General features: G+C 43.9%; 2 protein-coding genes across 4 annotated transcripts in view; both read right to left on the bottom strand.

The window, feature by feature from the left end:
- The window catches only part of PTGFRN (prostaglandin F2 receptor inhibitor), a 79,756-nt gene extending 68,641 nt beyond the window's left edge, over positions 1–11,115 (bottom strand). For both annotated transcript variants that reach the window (XM_081858461.1, XM_081858462.1), the window contains exon 1: positions 11,002–11,115. In XM_081858461.1, coding sequence (XP_081714587.1) covers positions 11,002–11,056 — 55 coding nt within the window. In that variant the 5' untranslated portion in view covers positions 11,057–11,115. The remainder of the gene's footprint in view (positions 1–11,001) is intronic.
- IGSF3 (immunoglobulin superfamily member 3) overlaps positions 1–25,003 on the bottom strand; it is a 494,096-nt gene that overhangs the window by 421,243 nt on the left and 47,850 nt on the right. The gene's annotated exons all lie outside the window — the stretch shown is intronic.

The raw sequence follows: 25,003 nt of genomic DNA, 5'->3' as shown, positions 1-25,003 counted from the left end.
TGGTTAATTCTGTGTTTTGCACCATTTTGGGGTTCTTCTCTTCCTCTTCACCACATAGACCCCCTTCTGCTTTGCATTCCCCACCCAGAACATTAGTTACAGCAAGCAGGGCTACCTCTCTCATTCTCCCAGGACTCTAGCAAGAGCAGATATAAGAGTAAGGTAAAGGTAAAAGGACCCCTGACCATTAGGTCCAGTCGTGACTGACTCTGGGGTTGAGGCGCTCATCTCTATAGGCCAGGGGAGCCAGCGTTTCTCCGCAGACAGCTTCCAGGTCATATGGCCAGCATGACTAAGCCGCTTCTGGCGAACCAGAGCAGCACACGGAAACGCCGTTTACCTTCCCGCCGGAGCGGTACCTATTTATCTACTTGCACTTTTTGGCATGCTTTCGAACTGCTGGGTTGGCAGGAGCAGGGACCGAGCAACGGGAGCTCATCCCGTCGTGGGGATTCGAACCGCCAACCTTCTGATCAACAAGTGGTTTAACCCACAGCGTCACCCGCGTCCCCAGATATAAGAGTAGGAAGCATCAATAAGTTTTGCTTTGCTGCAGACAGGTTACTTCTCCCTCTTGGCGCCCCTCCCTGATCTCCAACTCAACCTCCAGAGACAGAAGCTGCTTGATAAATGTTTCAAGCAGAGACATAAAGTTTCTGGAAATTTTTAAGGACATGGAAAACTCATTTTCCCCTTCATTTGGTGGGAAACGGAAATTTCAGGAATTTTTTTTTTTAATCTATGCAATACTTTCTTATCAAAGTCAAACCCATTTACTGCCTTAACAAATAATGCTCTACTTCTAATACAATTAGCACATAAAATTGTACATTTGGGCATATTTATTAAATGCACAGCATAAGCCTATACACATTTACTCAGGAATAACAACCTTTGTTTAGATGAACTATAGGATCACAGCCTCAAAAGCATACTTGCCTTAAGAGGCAATGCCACATGCATTCACTGAACCAGGTGGGACTTCTGAGGAAAGTATTGTACTGTTAGTTTTGAGGGTATCTAGGAAGGGAGAGGTGAAACAGACTGCTACAAGAGAGGAGTCAGATCAAAACGACAGCAGATACAGGATACTGCTCCTAGTACCCCCAAACTAGATTGAAGGTCAGAAGAAGGCAGCAAGCAACAACTGACAAGCAATGAAGGCCCTGTATGTTCCTCTCACTAAGACGGTAGCACAGAAATGCATATTGTATTTGAGTGTTGTATATGTATATACAGTATATACAGGAATTATTCTCTAAAACTGTAGATTGTCTAACATTGTAGATGGTCTAACATATCTTCATACTGCATATTAAGTGCAAGTAAAACCTGGAATATTTTTTTTTGGGGGGGGGGAGACTTTCATCTCTCTGATTTTAGGAATGATACAGTCCAGAAAGGGGGCAGATAAAAAAGAGAAGAGAAGAGATTGGCTTGACCACTACTGGCTTTTGCCACACCCATGTCTGGCTGGCATGCACACCCTGACATATTGCAGCCCTTGACAGTGACAACAAAAGGTTTTGCACTTTTGTTATAAATAGAGTACCAAGACCAATTTTAAATATGCAAGTTAGTGCCTCATATGATGGCAATTCAGACAGAATGTTCGCTCCTTTGGGACCAGTTCATATGACAGTTTTGTTCTACGCAAGCAGTCTCAACCATCCGCAGCAAGTATTCATGTGAAGAGTGTTCATCTGGGTCCTTATGGATATGCAGTTAACAGCAATTCCAACTACTGAGATAACAGGAATTGTTCCACCTGGTTCTGTCAACTCTCATGCTACGTTTATGCTTACATAGAGGGTCAGAAGTTGGGACTGCTGACATATATAAAAGGGGAACACCCTTTTTATATTGAGACTTTTATAATTGAGATGGTCCTTTGAAGCACGGCTCTCAAAGAACATACACTTCTGGACTTCACTGCAGCAGCAAAAGTTTCTAAGGGTGGCCTAAGCAGAGAATAACAGAAGAGGGGCAGGTGAATGAGGATGGAAAGAATGTCACATAGCAATAAATCTTTCCGTGGCACAGAATTGTCATTCCCAGTTATGGGCATACTTCAGTATTAAGATCTAGTCAAAAACTCAAGTTTGACAGGCAGGCAAATAATACTTCACTACCATTTCTCTACTTCTTCTTCCTCACACTGTTCACCTCCCATTGTCTCAAAGAGAAAAGAAGTGAGGAGGCTAGCCTATTTCCCCAAACCTGACCATGCTACTTGCTCCCCCCAAATCCTTCAGGAAGTAAAAGGGGTTAAGTGGCATTTTAGACATTCGTATATCCATCAGTTACTCCTTCTCTTGAACCTGTCTCCTAAAGGAGCCTTAGAAGACAGAGGAAGCAGCAGAATCCTATTCCACTCACACATATTACCCTAGAACTGCTTCAGGAAAGATAGCAGAGGCATTGTTCCTCCTGTTCAGGAAGGCTAAGTCACTAATGCCAAAGACTCTGTTGGCATCTTCCCCCCACCTCCCATGATGTAAAGCTGACTTGCATCCATTGCTCCCCAAGCACCTTGCAAGGGCACTCCTCTACCCAGTAATAACAATCCAAGTTTAACTCCTTTGTTTTGGTTAGTGTGCTATCATAACCAGTATCTGGCAAATTGCCATCTGGTAGTGCAGGACCAAGATTGCAACAGGATGAGTTTCTCCTACTACACCATTTGAGCATCCCCACAAATACTCAGCTTCAACAAGAGCATATTCCTTGAGCACCAACTAAGTAGTAGTCAGACATGTTTAGAGTCACATGCCTGTCAAGTGTGTCAATAGTGGCTGAATAACCTGGCTTGTCATCTTTCAAACTCTAACCTACATTGCAGCCCATTTACTTTGCCTCGGAGAAGTCTACCTTTACAGTATGTTCATTCTTAAAATATGATAAACCACCACAAAATATTAATTTTCTCTTCATGGAAACTCAGCACTGTGCTGTGATCACAGAGTCCTATTACAAAGCTGACTGTGAAAACCCCAAAATTAGAACCGTCAGCCCATCCTGGCCATTTACTGCATTTCAGCGCAGATTCACACCTCCAAGATAGCATTCCCTGTTCAAACAAGCAGCTCTCAATTATTTCCTCATTCTCAGCTCTAAAGAACTATGCAATCTCTTTAGACTCACTCACAATACCATTTTCTTTTTATAAAAGTGTCTAACATTGCAGTAAACTGTAAATCAAACCTGAGCTTCAATGATTCACAGAACCTGAAGTTCATTTGTATTGGGAAATCTACCCTTATATGCTGCCAAAACATAATAACAGCTATATTCATGCAATAACTTGTGCCAAAAAGCCCACCCAAGATTTGGTGGCCTCCATCTTACGCCATCCCAGAAACCTGAGCAGTTTTACTCTTGCCTTCCTATATTGTATTCCTCATTTTTTCTCCAAATTATGAAAATTCTTCCATGGAGAAACACATTATTAAAACATCCCACTTTACTGAAACAGTACAGGGCCAGTTAATGTTGCAGATTGTGCAAATGAACAACAAGCACAAGAAAAGAAACCCGATACACAGATCAGGTGGACAACGCACAGGTTAATTTCCTTTTGCACCACAAGTCCACAATGAATATTAAAACATGCATCAAGAAGAGTAAAACTGAGAGTACATGGTCAGACTAGTTCAAGTCCCAGATCACAACAATGATGGCAATGCACAGAGTGGCATTTCTCCCCCCAGACACAAGGGTGCTAAATTTCATGCAGCAAGCCAAGTATTATCAGAGAAATGTGATCCTCTTTAGATTTTCAGATGTTTTCAGCATAGGCACTGTGAGAAGGTCGAAGACAAATTTCAGTTTCAATTTAGTATTGGGTGAACCAATAGTGTAAGTAAATCCATTGATTATAATTAAACCTAGTACATTCTCCATCAAATATCTTCCCCCCCTCACACACATACCCTGTATCTGCTTTCCTTGATTATTAGCACTTTGCATCCTATATCCGCAACACACTCTTGAACAGTTCTTCACTTGCCAGATGTACATAAAAGTTGTTTAATATCTTTGGATTTAATATTTCATGAATTTTGGGAAACTAAATAATATTTTATTAGCTTTAGACTTGTCTATGTTTTGCATGAGTCTTTATTCCAATACATAGTTTTAGAAGAGATATGCTCTCCACATCCACATCCATATCCATCATTTCTCATTAATTAGCATTTTCCCAACTTCTTATTTAACAAACTGCCTCAGCTGCTTTCGCTATAGCAATATGAAACTATTAAGGGCACTGTGTCCTTGGAGATATTAGCATGGAGTTACACTGGCATTTTATTTAATTTAAATCAATAATCAACTGAACCCACAAGGGCTCAGCAAAGATAGTGTTTAAGACAAACGATGATATCAACAAGGATATAGAAAATACAGAAAATTATATACTGCTAAATTAAGAATTTTTTTCCCTCTGTGGGAGTTCCAAGTACTTTTTGCAAACCACTTTGATGTGGTGGTGGTTGATTTTTACAATCAAGCAGTGTATACGTTTTATGAATGAATGAATAAATAAATAAATAAATAAATACTTTTCCATGAGAAGCTGTCTTCCTAGATGAGACCAAAATTCCTTTGAGACCAAAATTCCACTACCTCCAATACTGGAGAGCTATATATCTCCAGAAACTCACAGACAGGGAATGGAGATAATTGTCTTCTCTTGCTTGCACCAGCATCTAATACTCAAAGAAGCACACACCCTCTCAGAGTAATGGCTCTCTCAAGGCTAACAGCCATTAGGAGGCCAATCCTTCATAAATGAGTTTAATTTTCCAAAGCCATGTAAGCTAGTAGCCATTGCTGCATCTCATGGGAGAAAACGTATTTTGTTAAATACTCATAGAAGTACTTTTGGTAAGTGTTTCAATTCAACTTCAACTGGCAGCCCCAAGATTACAGAAGAGAGAAAGAACACTATCCATCATCTTGCCAACACAATTTTGTAAACCTCCATCATGTCCAACCATCTACAACACAGTCCAGAAAAAGGAGTCTAAAACACTTTAATCACTCTACAAATTTGTAGGCATTTTTTTCTTGAATGCTTCAGAATAATAAACAGTATCCAAAAGTGGCACCATAGACAGCAGTCAGCCGCCAACAATTCTCTCTACACTCTTAGTATTCAAGCTCATCTTGTGAACTGTATATTCAAAAGTGTATTTGTTGCTCAGATGAGATAGTACTATTTTATCTGCTTCATGTGCATAAATTCTATAATTTGCAGCCTCAATATATATATTTTAAATATCAAAACAGAAATCCCGTGTGTATTCTGCTCAGACAGTTGTTACAAGCAGCAAGGGACTACATCAATTTATCTGAAGTATGGCTTTGACCTGCGTATGGGAGGTTAGGGGAGGGGTAGTACTTCTGGTGGGGGATATCTCATGCTCCTTCTGAAGTAATTTGTTCAACTTGGGTCCCTACGCTGCGCACAGCTTTCAGCTGGGGCTCCTAGAAGCTGTCAGCATGCAACAGTGGCCACACCCCAGGAAATGGTTTCAGCTGGCTAACTGATGGGCAGCTGATAGGTTTCAAACCCTCTGCAAGTTAGAAACTTCCCCTGCATGTGAAGACAAGCTCCGGCAGACTGAGCAGACAAGAGCAATAATGGGTGCAATGGCCAAGAGGGCGGTTTCTGCATGTGCTATAGAGGGAAGTGAGGGGCTGATGGGGTTCATCAACCTGGGAAGACAGCCTATCTAGGAGAAGGAAAACTCTTATCCTAAACCTCTGCTGGCTTGCGAGATATTTCAGGAGAAGAAAAGGCTACACAAATCCCGAGCTGAGTCCCTAAGGTGGTTGGACAGCACCTTGTACATCTCCTTCTGGCAACCCCTGAAGCCAAGCTGGTGCCAAACATGTTGCTCTGCTCTCCACACATCAGAGTGGCCAAGAAAGGGGGTATTGTTGTCTGGGTAGCCCAGGACCTCCATACACCCTGCCTACGCTTGCACCCCAGGGAGATAACATCGGTGTGCTAACCCAGTCGTTTGACTCTACCCCTGGAGGCATACTCCATTCCCTCTTGAGACAGATGGATGCCAACAACAGCAATGGTCAATAATGGGAAATAATTAGTGTGAAAAATATCTGCACCATCCACCTGGATGCAATCACTTTGCAGAGCCTTAAATTCTTCTGAAATTTAGGAACAGAGGAGAAGAGCAAGAGCGTGTAAAAAGTGGTTGATCTCAGTGAAGCAAGGCCACACTGATCTCTCTTTTCCTATCAAGTTGGGCAAACCCTACTCTTAAAAGTGCTGGATGACAGAGCAGAATTGTTATTATTCTTTACCACAGAGGAATGAGGAAAATGTAATATCAGGTTGCTGGCAGTTGGAAAAGAACAGGTAACTCAGCACATATTAATTTCACCCTTTAATCCTTTCAAGCATCAGGACTTTCCCATATCTTTCCTCTGCATACTCATTTCTAGTATTGATCAGTGAAATAGCATATCTAATGGGCAAAGCCCTTTACACTCTCTCTTGCTTTGACTTTTTACCATAATTGCATTGCAAAGAACACTGTTTCATGAGGTTCATGATTACAAGCAGACAAGCAACTAATTACTGGAAGCCTTTAACTGCAGGGTTTTGAATTAAACCTTGATTCAAATTACTAACTGTTGTAGCATCAAAGAAATCAAACAGCTGGAAATGCAAGCCATTGCAAACAATGGACATGAAATGAAGCTCTCTGAAAGATCCCTAATGCTAGCCAGGAACTGGAGATTAGACAGAAAAAGCAATGCAAGAACTTCTGAGGCATGGAAGACAAATATTGATTACCTGGGGATTTTGAATGTTGATTGAGAATGTTCTTGCTGTGGTACAACATGAGTCACCTGCTTTCCCTCAAGCCCTTTCCCACCAAAAGAAAGAAGCAGTTTTTTAATTAAATGGAACAGTTATCTTAATTAGGACTGGAAAGGCTGACATTTGCTCAGGTTACAGATCAAATACACACAACTTGCATAAGAACTTGCAAGGTGGCTTTCCACGTGGTTTGGCAAAAAACAGACCTACTTGTGGGTGTTTAATTTTTTTCCTGCAGTTCTCATGCTGCTAAAAGGTAAACTAAAGACTGAAGCACTCATGCTCAGAATGCAATGCCACATGCCATCAGCAGGTTCAGCCACCTTCCCAAAACATGTACCTCAACTGTTTCCCTATGAAGCCATAGTTAGAAGACACGCTCTGTTGAAGGCAGAAATAGCGACGCATTTCCTTGTACACTTACTTGGTTTGGTAAATATATAACTACGGTAGGTAATTAGCCCGATAGCAGGAAAGACCTTTGGTCATGTCCCCTATACATGCCATACCAAACCTCTGCAAATATATGTATCAGCAAATTATTTCCCTAAATTTCAACATTCATAGACACAAGGCCCAACTAAATAGGCTTGACATTTTCTGATACAGGCAACCTCCCATTTACACGTGTTCCGAGGCACTGCACGCATCAGTGAAATTGTGTATTTTTGAAACACCACAAGAAAAACCTACAAACACCCTGTTCCACCCCTGCCCTGCCCCTTTTTGTGACTTTTTTGTGACTTTTTGCATCACTTTCAGGTTCGGTGCAATGCATGCATGCACGGTCGTGCACATAATTGAACGCGCATAAATGGCAGGTTGCCTGTACCCTATTCACTCATATGAAGGAGACAGCATCAAACTCCCAACAAACCTGCCTCTCATTACCACTGTACAATCATGCAAAAATGAGAGAAAGAATTTTTAAAATATTTGTCTACAGCCTTCTCTCTGTAGCCAACGTTAACACAAGGGCACTTTAAAACAAGTGATCTTCCATCAGCATTGTGGGCAGTGAAAAGGTAAAAAAAAAAAAAAAAGAGCAAAGGACCCCTGGACATTTAAGTCCAGTCAAAGGTGACCATGGGGTTGCGGCGCTCATCTCACTTTCAGGCCGAGGGAGCAGGCGTTTGTCCACAGACAGCTTTCCGGGTTATGTGGCCAGCATGACTAAACCGCTTCTGGTGCAAAGGAACACTGTGATGGAAACCAGAGCGCACAGAAATGCTGTTTACCTTCCTGCCACAGTGATACCTATTTATCTACTTGCACTGGTGTGTTTTCAAACTGCTAGGTTGGCAGAAGCTGGGAGCTCACCCCGTCGTGTGGATTTGAACCGATGACCTTCTGATCAGCAAGCCCAAGAGGCTCAGTGGTTTAGACCACAGCGCTACCTACGTCTCTACTGGACAGTACCACATGCACAACTGAATGTTGGAACTAGCATTTTTATTATCACACTATATGTGATGACACCCAGGTCTGTTCACATCAGGACTAGTCTTATCTTTAGATCAAGAGGGACACACAGATTAAGGAAGAATGAACCTTCCTATACCTGCAATTTACCTGCCTGTAGTCTCTTTCCTCTACCACCTCCGCCTTGTGATTCTCACATAGCCCCTCTCACTTCCACTATTGGAGGCCAGCTGGGGGAATGAAATGGGGAGGGGAAAATAAACTGCAAGGAAGTAAGTTTAGCACTCAGATATGCATCCACATGGCCCCTTTTCTCTAAAAAGGCAACAAACCATTGGGTCCAACACCATTACTTTTTATTTTATTTGGACAAACTTGGGTCAACAAGCAAGTCTGCCACAAAACTAGTACATGTAGGCCATGAAGGGCAGATCTGTCTTCTTTGAACTAAACGGACAGGAACACCAGGTCCACTAAATATTTTAAGTTAAGGAATTATTTAAACCATTCATTTCATCTTAGAGGAGGGGGCTGGAGACATGAAAAATGGTGTGTCCAAATTTTAATAAATCCAATATTTTGCATATGAAAATACCAAGAACTTCTGATTTGATGAAGATCTAAGTACTGAAGAAATGATTTTAGATAACGAATAATCCTTAAGAGAAATGGTTCTTCGATTAGGCACCCCAAGGCCTGCATTCCCATTACCCTCTTCTTAAGCCAATAAAATTATTGTAAATCTTGACATGTTAAACACTGAAGCTTTTCTATAAAACTTTACTGCGTTGTATAACCGATATCTTATAGGTTAATTACAGAAGCTCTGAAATATCTTTTCTTTAAGCTGTGATGCACTAGCAGTCTCATTTAAAAATCCCTCTACATTCTATATTTTCTAGGTTTTTTCACTCTCTCACACATGGTTCTTATTTTAAAATGTGTTGTTCTGAAGTGCTCCAAACACTAGAGCCCAAAAGCCAAGTATGGAACACTCCTAGTCTAGCACCGGAAAACACACCAGGGCAGCTGTTCCAGAGAGTCTACAAACTTTTAGCAATTATAGATGTGCCATGCATTAATTAGTATGGTATATTCAGAACTCAAATTAACAACACTAAAATTAGCGCCAGAGCACTTCTGAACACCAGAACACCTCTGAATACCAGAACACACACACACACACACACACACACACACCCAATGCATGCAAAACTCTTTAATGCTAGTTACAGATAGGTAGCCGTGTTGGTCTGCCATGGTCAAAACAAAATAAAAAAATTCCTTCCAGTAGCACCTTAAAGACCAACTGAGTTAGTTCTAGGTATGAGCTTTCGTGTGCATGCACACTTCTTCAGATACAGATCTGAAGAAGTGTGCATGCACACGAAAGCTCATACCTAGAACTAACTCAGTATCTGAAGAAGTGTGCATGCACACGAAAGCTCATACCTAGAACTAACTCAGTTGGTCTTTAAGGTGCTACTGGAAGGAATTTTTTTATTTTGTTTTGACCATGGCAGACCAACACGGCTACCGTATCTGAAGAAGTGTGCATGCACACGAAAGCTCATACCTAGAACTAACTCAGTTGGTCTTTAAGGTGCTACTGGAAGGAATTTTTTAATTTTCTTTAATGCTAGTTCTTTAATGCTGCAAAGCTATGTGGGCAAATTTCAGCAGAAGCATGTTTCCATTAAACTAGGTGTCATAGCAAGAACTAGGAAGCGAAATCAACTGCTGGACGCACTGGCATGGCAGCTTCCAAAATCAAAGAAGTGAATAAAATATACTGACGGAAACTGCGAAAGGTATAATCTAAGCACCGTATATGAACAATGTAAGAAGACGCCTTTCCCCCAAATCATTAAAAGTACCAAAGCTTTAGACAGAGAAGTTCACAATGATTTAATGAACTCCTACCTTAAAGGGCAGCCGCTAAAGCCAGCCATCCTATCCCCCCAAAGGTGACTATTCCCTATTCATGAGAAGACTAGACTGAAAGCTAGACCTCCCGCTACATTAAGGAAGGAATTAGACACAGAGTTTAGTTACCTCTGCTATGACAGAGAGATGAAGAAGAATACAAGAGTGGATCTGTTTCCAGTCTTTTAACACCCGCTTATAAAGTGGAGATTAAAGCTGCATTAATGTTTTCTGAGGACATAAGAGGAATATGGCACTGGGTGGGTGGGGGGGTGTGTCTCATTTTCGGTCACGGAGTAGGGCTGCTTCCTCCAGTCAGAGAAATCACTTGGGACTCTAAAAGTGTGCCGGGTCGCTTCACTGGAGAGCTGGGTCCTGCACAGTCGGGGGGGGGGGGGAGAGACCTCCAAGCATGGGCAGAGTGCCTTCCTTCACTAACAACTTGCGCGGGTATATTTTTCCAGGCTTCAAAGGGTCACAACATGGCTCTCGAGCAAACAACCCTACAGTTCAACCCTTGATGATTTGATTTTAAAAAAGACAAAGACCAAAAAAAAAAACACAACACCCAGGCACTGCTCATATCCCGCAACAGAGCTACATGCGACTAAGGAACGCCGCGTATCCAAAAGCCAGGTCAGGTCAGGATCCCCACCACCCGGGTCGCGCTAAGATCGCCCTCACATCGTCTAGTGTCTCCCTCCCTTGCTCTCGCCCCCCACCCCCACCCCCACCCGCACATCCCACCCCTCTTTTTCCCACCCACCCCTCTCTCTCCCCAGGTTCCAAGGACTCACCAAATAGCGACAGGAGCAGCAGCAGAAGGGGCGCGTCCTCCCCTCGGTGCCCCATGCCTCTGCGTCCAGAATTGGGGGCGGGCAAGAAGCGCGCCGAGAGCCAGCCAGCCGGAGCCCCCCCCCCAAGTCGGTCAGCGAGCCAGCAGACCCTCAGCTAAAGTGGAGCCTCCAACAGGGGGTGGGGCCACAAAGCAATAACCCGAGCGCGAGGCAGAGCAGCGAGCAGCCCTCGCCCGCCTCTTCCCCGCTGGCTGGCTGGCTGGCTGGCTTGCCCTGGGAGCCGGCAGGAGCGAGGGAGCCGCCCGCCTCAGTCGCCGCCGTCGCCGCCGTCCCCCTCCTCAGCCCGGCCGCGCAGCCAACCACAGGGACAAACTTTCCCTGCCCCCGCCCCGCTCCCCCTCCCACAGGTGCCGAGGGAAGGCCGGCCCGGCCCCCACCCCCTTAAAGGGGAGGAGGGGGAGGAGGAGGAGGAGGTGAAGCGGCTGCGCTCCCCGCCAGCCGGCAGCAGCGGCTTGTCCTCCGACGGCGCTGCCGAGGGATTCCCCGCGCCGCCTCAGCCCGGCCGAGGGAAGCCATCCACTAGTTCCATTGCCTTTACAACCAAGCAACCTCCGCACCTCGCTCGGCACGCCCCACACCCGGCGCGCGCTCTCAGTCGGTGCGCGGCGCTCGCCGCCAAATCCCGCCCCTTCCACTCTCCGTCTCGGCGCTGGGATCCCGAAAGGGGGAACAAAGTGCCGGCAACTAGAAAGCGAAGCCCTTCAAACCAGGCGGGAAGAAGAAAGGCGGCGGGGAGGGAGGGAGGGAGGGAGGAAGTTGGCCGCTCAGGCGGACAAAGCGCGCAAAGAGGCTCAAAGGGGAAAATCGAGTAGCCCGAAATAGTCCCACACGTTGGAAGTGAGAGGGCCGAAGGGTCCTGTCTCTCCTGTCAGCGTCGCGCGGAGGGTTTTATGGCTCGCAGCGCAATCCTAAAGTATGCTGACTCCGGAGTCAGACTGGCTGGGTTTTGCTCCCAGGAAACGTGGGTTAGGTTTGCAGCCTTGGCTCCGTACGCACGCTCCTTTGCAAAGTAAATTCAGTTGAAATGTATGGGGAAAGGAAGTCCCATGGGAGATGCGGGACGTCTTTGGGCGCACGAGTGCCCCCCCCCCCGCTTCTCCGCTTCTCCGCTTCAGGGGCCGCGTTTGGGCAATATGGGATTATGGGACACGCTGGGGATTACTAGTCAGAGAGGCAGACTCCACGGGAAGCACTTCCCACTTGAGAAAGGGAGGTTTCTCGGCGCCACCTGCTTCCCAGTCTCAGCAAGAACGGCGAAAGGTCCTCCGCACCTTTTGCTCTAACGGCTTTAAAGCCCTTCCCCTGGCGATGGAAGACGGAAAACAATAAAACTGATTTCTTCACAGCAAGACACTCACCTATCAGGGAAAAGGGGGGGGACCTTGATCACATAGGTGTTGGCATCCGTCAGTCTCGAGAGACAATGGAGTGCGCCTCCGGGGGTGAAGTCAAACCGCTGTGTTAGTAGCACCAAAGTGGCCTCCCGGGATGAAAGAAACATCTTCGATTTTTAAAGGCAATCCTTTCCTCAAATCACAAACATGCCTCGCAATATTTCAGTGGTGCTTTATGTTATCTCTTATAGTATCCTTCTGGGCTGGCTTCCTGGGTTATGATCTGGAAAGATGGGACTGGTGTCTTATTAGGTGGTGCTGGGTTACTGCTATTCTGTCCCATGGTCACCAGCCACCAGGAATGCTGAGAAGTTCTGTCTTGTCCCCATTTCTGTTTAATTCCTACATTGGAATTCAATGTCAACCATTCGTTGCTGGTTAAGTGTGGATAGTGTAATTATACAGTGAAGTCAGGTGGCACTAGACTTTGATACAGTGGTACCTCGGGTTACATACGCTTCAGGTTACAGACTCCGCTAACCCAGAAATATTACCTCGGGATAAGAACTTTGCTTCAGGATGAGAACAGAAATCGTGCTCCAGCGGCACGGCAGCAGCAGAAGGCCCCATTAGCTAAAGTGGTGCTTCAGGTTAAGAACAGTTTCAGGTTAAGAATGGACCTCCGGAATGAATTAAGTACTTAACCCGAGGTGCCACTGTACAGCGTATGGGTGGAATCAGGAGGATCCCAATGCTGTTCTTTGTTTGGACAGAGACAATAAAGTTATTGTCTAGTTTCTTTACTAGTGTGGCCTCCATGACATTCTCTGTCTTTTTTAAAAATGAAACCGAAGTGTTAATCTACAAGTGTTATCAGTGTAATGGACAAAATGTCACTCCATTTAAGGAAAGTCAATTCTATTACCACCACATCTTCACAAGCCTTCCAAAACACCTCCAGTATCATAAACATTAACAACCACTGGGAATGATAATCCACAATAAGGTACTTTTTACATCTAAAAGCTAGAGTCATTGCTCTTTTTATTTGAATGAGAAGGTGGGCTATGAACCCTCATGAGGAATTTATGAAAACAGACCCAGAGCCAATATACGTTAAGAGTGTGTCCTCTATTGTGTGATACTGTGATTTCCTTTGTTATAAAATATATTGGTATAATAACTGCCTTATGCAATGCTCTTCAGCTGTTTAGATATTGATCTCCTCTTACCACACAATAAATGAGAGTTGTAGGTTTTGGCCTACAGCCTCAAACATTCTTGAATTCTAGGCGAGGCTATTTGCTTTTCAGATCAGGCAACTGATGCTGTTGATTTAATTACTGTGGGTGGTTGTTTGCTGTTTGAGTTTCATTTTTAATCCACAGGTTTGATGAAGGAAAGGTATGCTGGTTTAACACCACCTGGGGTGATCTGGAAAATAATTGTTACTGCTTCCTTGTTTCCCTGAACTGCTGTAAAAATACAAACCACAGCCCAAAAAAGAATTCAATTTCAATATATTTCTGTTTTCCAGGGCATTTTATGGCAAAACCTGCATGCTACTGCCTACATGTTAGCTGAGCTAGCCTTTGGAAGATAAAAATGGAGGCACATACATTTAAAAGATGGATCTCAATGCATATAATTAAGGAGGTGAGATCTCTCTGTGTGTAGCAAGCATTGGTGGGCCATTTCTAACTTAATTTCATTTTTGCCATCCTGGTGCCTTCCAGATGTTTTGAACCACAGCTCCAGCCAGCATGGCCATTGAAGGCTTCTATACCTGGTTATTTCTAGGGTAAGAATTTATTGTGCGGGCAGGATGTTCTAAAACTTTTAAAATTACAGTTCTCTGAACCTGACACAACTATCACAGGAAGGGAGTCTGAGGAACTGAGACAAACACTGGTGAAAAGAGGTGCAGTTCTAGACCGCAATGACAAAATAGAAACAATCAAATCACCAGGTGCAGATGGCATCCACCTGAAAGTTTTTAAAGAATTCAAATGTAAAACTGCTCGTTTTCTAACAATAAAAAAACAACTTGTCCCTAAGACTAGCCTCCATACCTGAGGATAGAAAAGTGGCCAATGTAAGTCCGATTTTAAAAAAGGTATCCAGGGATGGGATCCTGAAAATCGCAGGCAGCTTAGGAAAACAAATGGGCTGGCTGAGACTGATGGGAGCTATTTTCCAAAACTTATGGACAGTAGCAGGTTAGTGAGGACTGCTGCTTTATGTGGTTACTTCATGGGTGAGAGTTTGGGTGTGTAATTCTAATACAGTGAAACCTTGGTTCTCCAACGCCTTGGTACTCGAACATTTCAGCTCCCGAATGCCGAAAACCCAGAAGTAAGTGTTCTGGTTTTTGAATCTTTTCCAGAAGCCGAACGTCTGATGCAGCTGTCGGCTATTTTTTCCGGGGCACCTGCACCAAACGGAAGCCGTGCCTTGGTTTTCGAACATTTCGGAAGTCAAATGGACTTCTGGAACGGATTACGTTCGAGAACCAAGGTATGTCTTAAATGTGCTGGTATCTTGATATATGATGGGAAAGCATATGGAATTTACATCCAGATAGGAATGTGCAAATCCCGTTTGAGAAATTTTGTTGCTCCTATTTAAATTGTTTTCCTGGTTTCACTTGGATGTTCTGCCTTCGGCGGAATCTCTGAATTCGCTTCCAATGTGACATCATGGAAATAAAATTACAACCTAGGACATTGGAAATCACTATCTCTCACACACAGCAATCCCAGAAGTGTCATTGGGGGGGGGGCATCAAGTCAAGACAATCCAATATTAAATTTTAATTCAAAAGGAATCCCAGCTGTCCTGAAAATACAAAGTTTGTGAACATAGCAGAAACTCGCTCTTTATTCTCAGTCTCAACTTTCTTTCTGTGCTAGGGTGGCCAACAAGGAGCTGTACAAATACTGCTGGACAACAACTCCCATCAGCCATGACTATTGGCCATGCCGGTTGGGGTTGATGGGAGTTGGAGTCCAAAAGCATCTAGAGGGCATCTTAGCTATTCCTGCTTTCTACACATTAGTGCTCAGCTCGGCAGCTCCCTCCATGGCAAAGGTTGGCTCTCATTGCACAGCAAGCAACGTTGTGTCATTGGCTGCTGAATCCTAGACAAGAGGGATGTACCTCCTTCCCGTTTCCCTTTGTTAATTAGCCATAACTTCAACACCAGTCTATATTTTGCCTGATCATCCCTGAGTAATGTTAGAGTGTTGTCACACCACTCTTCTGGAGGGTAGTAGTTCTTGCTCAGCCCTCCCACTCCTGCCCAAGCAAATGCTGTTTCATTCAGCAAAACTCTGTGCCCTTCTCTGCAAACTAGCTAACAAATACTCCTTCCGCAGAACAGCTATTCTTCTCTACCTGCAGCAGAACACTCTTCCTACCAATTTCACAGAAAACAAAACTTTTGCTCTATTGCTGCATCAGTTCCTGACCAGCCAGCACTACCAACATATTATTATTATTACTAGTAGTAGTAGTAATAAAGGGGGGGGAGGACTTGGGTAACTACCAACTGATGAGCTTGGCACTGATACCAAGAAACGTCCTAGAACAGATAATTCAGTATGTCTGTGAACACTAGGAAAATGATACTTTGATTACTAAGACCCAACTGTATTTCTCAAAAACAAGTCATGCCAGACAAACCTCTCTCTTTTATATATGTAGAGAGAGAGTTACAAGCTTGGTGGATCAGGGGAATGCTGTGGGCATAGTGTATCTTGATTTCATAAGGCTTTTGAGAAAGTCCCCCATGATATTCTTGTGAGGAAGCTGGTAAAATGCAGGTTGGACGAGGTAACTGTTTGGTGGATTTGTAACCACCCAATATGATAAAAAAGTCAGAAAATCAAGCCTTATGAGGAATACTTGAAGGAGCTAGGTATGTTTCACCTGGAAAAGAGGAGTTCAAATATTTGAATGGTTGTCACATGGAAGATGGAGCAAGCTTGTTTTCTCCTGCTCTGGAGGGTAGAACTTGATCCAATAACTTCAAGTTTCAAGAAAGGAGATTCTGACTAAACCTCAGGAAGAACTTTGTGACAGTAAGAACTGTTCAACAGTCATTGGAGGTTTTTAAGTTGGATGGCCATCTGCCACGCATGCTTTAGTTGAGATTCCTGCATTGCAGAGGGTTGGACTAGATTACCCTTGGGGTCCCTTCCAACTCTACAATTCTATGATTCTATAGTACTAGCAGAAATTATTTGTCGCTTTCCACAAATAAGCCTCAAATCCATAAAACACACAAATCTTTTCATCATCAGAAAAAGGTGCACCAAAAGGTAATCTGAACTACTATTAGATATATTCAGAGTTCATAGATATGTAGCTGTAAAACAGAGGTACTTTATAGCTACAACACAATGGCACTGCACTCAGTTTACACAAAAGTCAATTACTTTTCCAGATACTAAACAGTGAAAAATCAAGCCTATTGTGTTTTTCTCTCTCATTTATTTGAAAGATGCTGAAATCGAGGCTGTTTCACAGATCATGCAGATATAGCTAGTGAAGAGACGGGATTTCTTTTGCAGTTTTGCTCCTTTTTGCATGCTTCAAGTCCTCCATTTGCATGTTGCTTATTCTTGCCTTATTTTTGATGGACTGATACACCGATTGATTTAGGCCATTTTCCCCACAATTTCCATTTTGTAGCAATTTAAGATTTCATCTGAGGTGTCAGATTTAAGTCAAAGACTTCCTAAAAAACCCCATAAAGCAGTCAAGTACCTTTTCCCATTAAAAAAAAACCACCATATTTATTTATGAGATTCACAGTAAATGTGTGATCAATGGTTTGTTTCAATGGGGAGTATCCAATTTGACTTTCATGTATGATAGTTAGATACTGTTTTATTGTTTTGTTGCTGCTGCTGCAGATTTATTTAGTTACATTTCCACGAGCACCTCTGTTAATTGCTGGCCCAAAGAAATCTCCCGTTTTCTGCACCAGGATAATGAGTTACTTCAGGCATAACTCAGGAGAGTGTCCAGAATAAAGAATTAGCTGAAAGGATATGTGTGTGCACTTGCAGTTTATGACCCTGAAATTTAGAAAATAACAGGATCCCCAAAGCGCTTTCCAGAGAAACATAACACCCACACCCCTAAGTTTTCTTTGGATGCATGCCTGGCCCCAGCTGTCAGCCAGGTTGGGCACTGACTGAGGGCTCCAGGGGCTTGGAGAGCCTCAATACTGGTCCAGCCTGGCGGCTTCATCATTCACCTTCCTCTGGATGCTTTTCAGTAGTGGGCAGCAGTGCCACTTTGGAACAGCAGCCAAGCTCAACGCCTATCTGCGGTGGCCTCCCATCACTCTAAGGTGACCCAAATGTGATGCCCTGTCCCTTTAGATCTATGACATGTATCCAGGTAGTGAAGGAGCACTGATGAATCAGACCAAAGACCTATCTAGTCCAGCATTCTGCTTTTATAGAACAGATGCCTATCAGAACCCTGCAAGCAGAAAATGAGCACAATAGCCCTTGCCCCACACACGTTCCCCACAGCTGCCCTTGGGCCTGGTTCGGAAACTCCATCTGGTGCAAAATGCAGTGGGCCAGACTGCTGATGGGGGCATCTGGCATGAACATGTGACACAATTGTTTAAGCAGATGCCACTGGCTGCCCATCCTCTACTGAGCAAGGTTCAAGGTCTTTGTATTTATTTGCGAAGCCCTGAACTACTTAGGTCCAGGGTACCTTAAGGAAAGCTTGAACCTTATATCCCAAGTCAGTCTCTGAGATCTTCTGCAGGAGCATCACTGGTCATTCTCCAAGCTGGCAAGACTTGCCTGGTAGCAATGAGAAATAGATCCTTTCATGCCATCAGCCCAATATTGTGGAACACCCTTGCCAACAAAGATTCAGCGGGCGCCTTCTGTTTCAATTTTTAAGCTCCTGCTGGAAACTTTTCTATTCCATCAGGACTATGCAGGCAATTTAGAATGTACATTTCCACAATAGCTGATGCCTGTTTTTAACGTTTTATATGGATTTAATTGTATGGCTTTATGTACCGTCCTTGTAAACCACTTTGATATTCTTTATAAATAGCTGTATATAATAATAAATAAATGAACTTGTGTTCAGAGGCATATCACATTCAATACTCCACCACTGTGCATACTTTTAAAAACCTCTGTCATGTCCTTGTTTTTCATCTTGTCCTAAACTAAAAAGCTCCAGATATTATAAGAGAGTTAGTTGCTTCAGCCCCACCATCGTTTTGGTTGCCTTTTTCTGGATTTTATTCAGCTCTACAGTGTTTATTTTGGCCACAACCAGAACTTCACACAATCTTCCAATTGTGTGTGCATCATATATTTATATAAGAGCATTGTGAAATTGAGAATTTTATTTTCAGTCCTGCTCCTAATGAACCCTAACATAGCATTCACCTTGATCCTAAGATCTCTTTCCTTGTCATTCACTGTCAGTTCAGACCCTATTAGCATTTATGTGCAATTATTATTGCAAGGTTCCTGAACGTGTCCAACTGGCTGAACTACCTAAGGAGGAATGAGCCATATTTAAATCACAGCCAGACAATTTCTTGTGTTACTATTACCTCCATGGAAATTAATCGAGTACATGCAACATCTTCCCAGCTTGTGTGCTTGCAAAAGGAAGAACACTTTTATCACACTTCATATATTTTTATATATTTACTTCCTTACTATATTTAGTTATATAAGGCCACCCAATACCATTGCTCTTCCAGCACATCACAAACAGAAAATGCTAAAATGCAGTTAAAACAAGAATGGCATAAAATTGCAACCTAAAAATGTGCAACAGAAAGAAAAATAAAACCAGATAACTGAAAAACTAGGTGGCACATAAATACTGGCTGAAAATGGTAAATCACAGCTTAAACAAAGGCTGAGAGAATAAAAGGGCTTTCTTGGTGTGGGAATGGTGATAAGGAACACAGCAGATAAGCTGCTCTGGGGAGGACATTTCATAAACAGGGTGTCACTGGTTAAAAGGCCTTTTCCCATATCCCTTACCTTGGTGGGGCACCGAAAACAAGGCATCTGAACACGGTACTTCAAGAATCCTGGTCCCAAGCTGTTTAGAACTTTAACAGTTAAAATCTTGACTTGAAATTATAAATGGATTGGAGACCGGTGCAGTAGGTAAAGCAAAGGAATGAAATTATTAAGTCATCCAGTCAGCAGTCTTAATGCTCAGTTTTGGATCACCTATGTTTCTAGCCTATTCTCAAAGGCAGCCCTGCATACTTGCCTGGACTACTGGATCGTGGCACTGCCCTTGAACACTGCCTAGAAACCGCACATAACATGGCTGCTAGGTTGGTGAATGGGGCAGCCCAAAGCAAGCATCTGTTGCCATTCCTGAAAATGCTACACTGGCTGCCAGCCAAGTACTGGGCCTAATTCAAGGTGCTAGTAAAGGTAAAGGGACCCCTGACCATTAGGTCCAGTCATGACCGACTCTGGGGTTGCGGCGCTCATCTCGCTTTATTGGCTGAGGGAGCCGGCGTACAGCTTCCGGGTCATGTGGCCAGCATGACTAAGCCACTTCATGTGGCCAGCATGACTAAGCAGCACACGGAAATGCCGTTTACCTTCCTGCCAGAGCGGTACCTATTTATCTACTTGCACTTTGACATGCTTTTGAACTGCTAGGTGGGCAGGAGCAGGGACCGAGCAACAGGAGCTCAACCCGTCGCAGGGATTCGAACCACCGACCTTCTGATCAGCAAGTCCTAGGCTCTGTGGTTTAGACCACAGCGCCACCCACATCCCAAGGTGCTAGTACTAGTATACAAAGTTCTAAAAGACTTGGGGCCCAGCTACATCAAAAGCTTCCTCAATACTGACCATCTCATGCACTAAATCAACAGAGGAAGCCCTCCATGGTAAAGTGTGTCTGCCTCCCTCATTATTAACATTCAAGAGGAATTTAAAAACATTCCTGTTCACACAGGTATCTGATGGTTGAATGAAACTGACCCTGGCAACCTTGAAGTTATTGGCTGTAGGTGTGCATGATTGGTGTTTGTTTTTTTTAAAAAAAGTTCTTCAATTTATTTTATTTTATTTTTATTTTTATTTGCTATTTTGTTGTTTGCAATTCCTCCCAGAGGAGGAGCAGAAAAGAAATTTTTAATAATAACAATAACAATAACCACATTGCCATAATTTCTTACGTACAGATTGATTTCCATGTAGGGAATTGTTATTATTAAGAAGCTGCCGCCATGCATCACAAGAACTGCGCTCCTAAGTTGCAAAGTGCCCAGAGCGGCACAGAGGGTAAGTCTGGATGATTATTATGCTGCCATCACAAAACTTCTCCTTTATACTCCGGCAGCCCTGGGGACCTGGGGGAAAGGAATGGGCAAAGTTTATTAGAATCTGTGAACAGCCCACTGACTTTGCAAAGCCAGCCTAAAGCTCCTTTGAAGCATAAATCAAGAGAAAAGACGGCCTCTTAAGAGGATGGATGTTGAACTTGGAATAACGAAATATTTATTTAAAGATTCAGTCTCGCTGTAGAAAATAAAAGAGGACATAAACACTGAACACTTTATACGCACTGTCTCTAGCAAAGCAGATACTTTCAGCTACGTTGTCACTCCTTTAATTTATGTCAAAGTAGTTACATTTTCACACTAAAAAGTCATGGGTATTTTTTTTTGTCCCTGAAAGCAAGACAGATGCTAAAGCCAATATGGATCTGCCACACTGACTGGGCCAACTTTTCCGCTTTTCCGCTTGAAATAGCTTTAAAGTATAGATCAGATTTACTTCTAGACTCCTGCTGCTGTTTTGCATTTTATAACTGATGTTTGCTCAGACATTTTCCCAGGTTAATGACCCCAGCTTTGCAAAATGTAAGCCCTCCTGTAGACAGCCACCCTAGCATGAGTTGGAAAGCTGGAAGGAATTGATTTTTCATGCCTGTGACCTTCATTCCCCAAAAGTGGATAAGCTCCTATAAGGAGAAAAAAGAAATGAGGTTCACTTTTATATTGCAGATATCAGACTATCTGGGAGAAGCAGGGCCCGCCCTACCATTAAGCAGAGTGAGAAAGTTGCCTCAGGCAACAGATGCTGCAGGGTGGGAAGTAATGCCAAGGTATCAGAAGGCAGAGCTGTGGGTGCCATGTGACTTGCTCTGTGCCCCTAACCTAGCCTACCACCTTCAGCTGTGGTCAATGACTCTGTCCCATTTCCATTGCTGAAGGACAATTCCACAACCAATCCTGCCAGCTTCTGCACATGAAACTGGTGGTGGGGTAGGGAAAAATCTTGCCCTTCACATCAGAAAACAAAATGCCTTGGACATCCCCAAGGAGAGGATTTCCACAAACATGCCAGAGACTAAAGATTTGCATTTGAAAGACCAATGCCAGGCATTGGTCCACAGCCTGTGAGATCTCAAACAAGTTTATAAAAGTGTGTGCACCGTAGTTTCATATATCTTACAAAAACAAGATATTTTAAACTGAGGTGACTTACAGATTTGTCATATTAATGTGTGAAGCTCCCCTCAGAGACAAAGGCCAGGTAAGCTGCCAAGTAAAACAATTTGCAAGTTCCCTCTCTCCAGGGCGGCCCATCCTGTTTAGCTGTCTGTATGGAAAGATTTCTCTGGGGCTCAATCCTGCTCAAATGTCCTCATTCCTCCTGAGAGTCATGAAATGCAGTGAGATGATATTGGGCCGTGAGTTCCACATTATTCTTCCAGAATGCCACCTCCAGTGAGTTTATCATTCTTATCAACTCTGGTTGTTTTGTCCAATGTTTGGGATGGGGTGATATCAGGTCAGTCATTCCCTTCACTAGGCTCCCTAATGGACTCTTGCTCTGGGAAGTCTCTGTGGCAAACACAGGCCCTTTGTTGTCATCAAACAAAGAAGAGTCCACTCAGCAGGGCCTTTCTTGGTTCCGATAGCTACCCACTTTCTTCATGTTAGAGCTGTCCATACAATCATTCCTGATAAGGAAGCTACAAAAGTGTAGAGAGAGCTCTTGATCTAGGGAGCTGGACAACTGCAGTGTGCCTTGTCAACACTTATCTAGCACTCACGCTCATGTATGCAAGCCCAGATCTTGCACCTGTATATTCTGCACCAAAGTCTGATTTTCTCTCTTTCTCAGACTGCTTCAGTTCTGAGGCTGATCCTAGATATGCCTACCTGGAACAACCAATGTTGAGTTCATTGTGAATTGCTTCCTGGAAAGCTAGTGTTATGAGGTGGGGTGGTTTTGGGTGGGAGCTGGAAGTAGGCTGTATGAAAGATCCTTCTAAGCCCTGGATCCAGCAAGCATTGAAATATAAGCCAGGCTACTTCCTGGGTGACAGGCATTATGGAGAACAAAGGAAGATGCTCTGTGTGAGAGCATACCTTTGTGTAAGGTGGGGCTCCTCCCTCAACAGATAAAGCGGAGTTTAGAGTAGAGTTTGCAGTGATGTGAGCTAGAAGCAATGCAGCAATCTGGAGAGAGAGAGCAACGCTTGAGGGCAGCGTTTGATTTCCCTGGTTAAGTGGCTAGGACCTCTGGAATTTCATACCGCTTGGAGACTGAGGTGGCATGCAACCATACATATGGCAACTCTAATTCCATGTGTGTGTGTTTTTCTCTTTGCATTCCCCAGTTGTGATTTAGCCAAGCAATACCTGATACAGAATGACCGCTCCCCACTTAAAACGGGGGGCGCCTTTTGCGTGGACGCGTGCAGCCCTGGATCTGGAGTGGCCCCACCAGCATAGGCTTTGCCTTCCCTCAGGTGGGATACCTGGAGGTCCCCGCCTACCCCAGTGAGTTGTCCAATCCCACCTGGGCGAAGCGTTGCCAGGGAAACCAGGCCAGGTAAGGGGAGGGATTACCTGCCCACACAATAGAGGGTGGATCTTAATTGTTAATCCTCACTTGGCTCCAGAGCTTCTCCCACCCTACCCACCCTCAGTTAATGTCTTCTTTTGCAGGTTAACTTTTCTTCATAGGTTTTGCAGGTTAACCTGTCTCCACAGGTATGTGGGCGCTGCTACGATAAGGTCGCTGTTAAAGGGCCGGAAAGGAATTTCCCTGCATTGGCAGGTTTCGCCTTTCCCGTAGCAAAACGTCACAACTTTGGCGGTATCAGGCCTTGGGCGGAATCCTTTAGTCCATCTTCCTCTTTGCGGCGGCGATACCAGGGTTCCCCGTTAAAGGGGTTTTTGAAGGGAGGCTTTGGCCGTACGCCGAAAGGTCGTCATTGCTCTCCCCTGCGGCGGCGTAAAGGGGGCGGCTATCTCTGCTTGAACATATGTTCTCCAGAGCCGGCCCATCCCCCCACACACACACTGGATAACCCTGATGCTCCCTAGGTCCCCGGCTGGGGACTAGGGAGGGAGAACGCCCAATGCCTGAGCCAAGGTCTACCCACATTTGAAATTTAATAAAGTTGTGGCCAATTTAATCCCACAGCACGTTGTCTAGAGTCGTTATTCCACATGACGGGGGGGACCACTCGGGGACTCCGCCTGTCCACGCAAATGCACTGCTATACTGCTATGCCTTTTTAAATGGGAAACGTAGGAAGCTGCCTTGGTTCCACTAGCTCAGTATTGTGTCTCCATTTACCGACAATATTTCTCTAGGGGTCTTTCCCAACCATGCCCAGAGATGCTGGAGATTAGACCTAGGACTTCTGCATGCAAAGCTGAGCCTCTACTGCTGAGCTATAACCCATCTCCAAATCTGTTCATGGTTTTTATACTGCCAGTTCTGTGAAGAATTTAGTGATTCGTTTAGGTAAGAGGCCAGTAGGACAGAAAGAGACACAGCAGAGACCATGCAAGGAACTAACAGCTTGCCGTCATCATAGCTAAGCTTGTCATCATTACAGACATGGAGCATTCAAACATATCTCTACTGAACTGTCCAAGATAAGGCTATCTTGGCATTTGATGAAAAGAGTGAAGGATTCCTGTGGTTTTTCTTGCCGAGAATTTGCTTGGCCAGTTAACGTGAAAGAAAAATGCATTCAGATGGACTCCAATAAATGATGTGTGGTATATTACTGAGACACTTTCCCAGAGGTATCCAGATCATGGAATAAAAATACATTTATAGGAAAATACCCATTGAAAATTGCCAGTTACATTGTTTAGCCAGAGACTGAAGCTCCTATCATTCACAGCTGTAATTTACTAAACCAGATTTATGCCCACAGTGAGGGTGTATATGTATGTGTGTATATACACATAACTGCATTTGGGAATGTAGGGTGCATTTTGTTGCGTATGTCACAAGCCACATTGTAAAGACTTTCTCTTTAAAAGTAGGTTATAAATCTGTTATATAAGTGCACAAGGAGGGAGGAAACCCCCCCACAAATTCAGGACAATGAATAAGGCACTAAAGAGCTATTAAGGATTAGAATATCATGGTGCCAAGTTTCTAAAATTTTAGTCTAGAACTGGAATATGTGCACTAGCCACTAACTGGATTTTTTCTGTGTTTCTCCCACAAAATTTCTGTGTGTGTACACACACACACACACACACACACACACATGCTAATAGCAGTTGTTTAATAAAAAGAGCT

The sequence above is a fragment of the Podarcis erhardii genome, assembly GCF_964252035.2.
Source record: "Podarcis erhardii genome assembly, chromosome: 4".
In the NCBI taxonomy this organism is placed as follows: domain Eukaryota; kingdom Metazoa; phylum Chordata; class Lepidosauria; order Squamata; family Lacertidae; genus Podarcis; species Podarcis erhardii.
The sequence above is the reverse complement of the archived record's forward strand: the minus strand, read 5'-3'. Positions and strand labels throughout refer to the sequence as shown.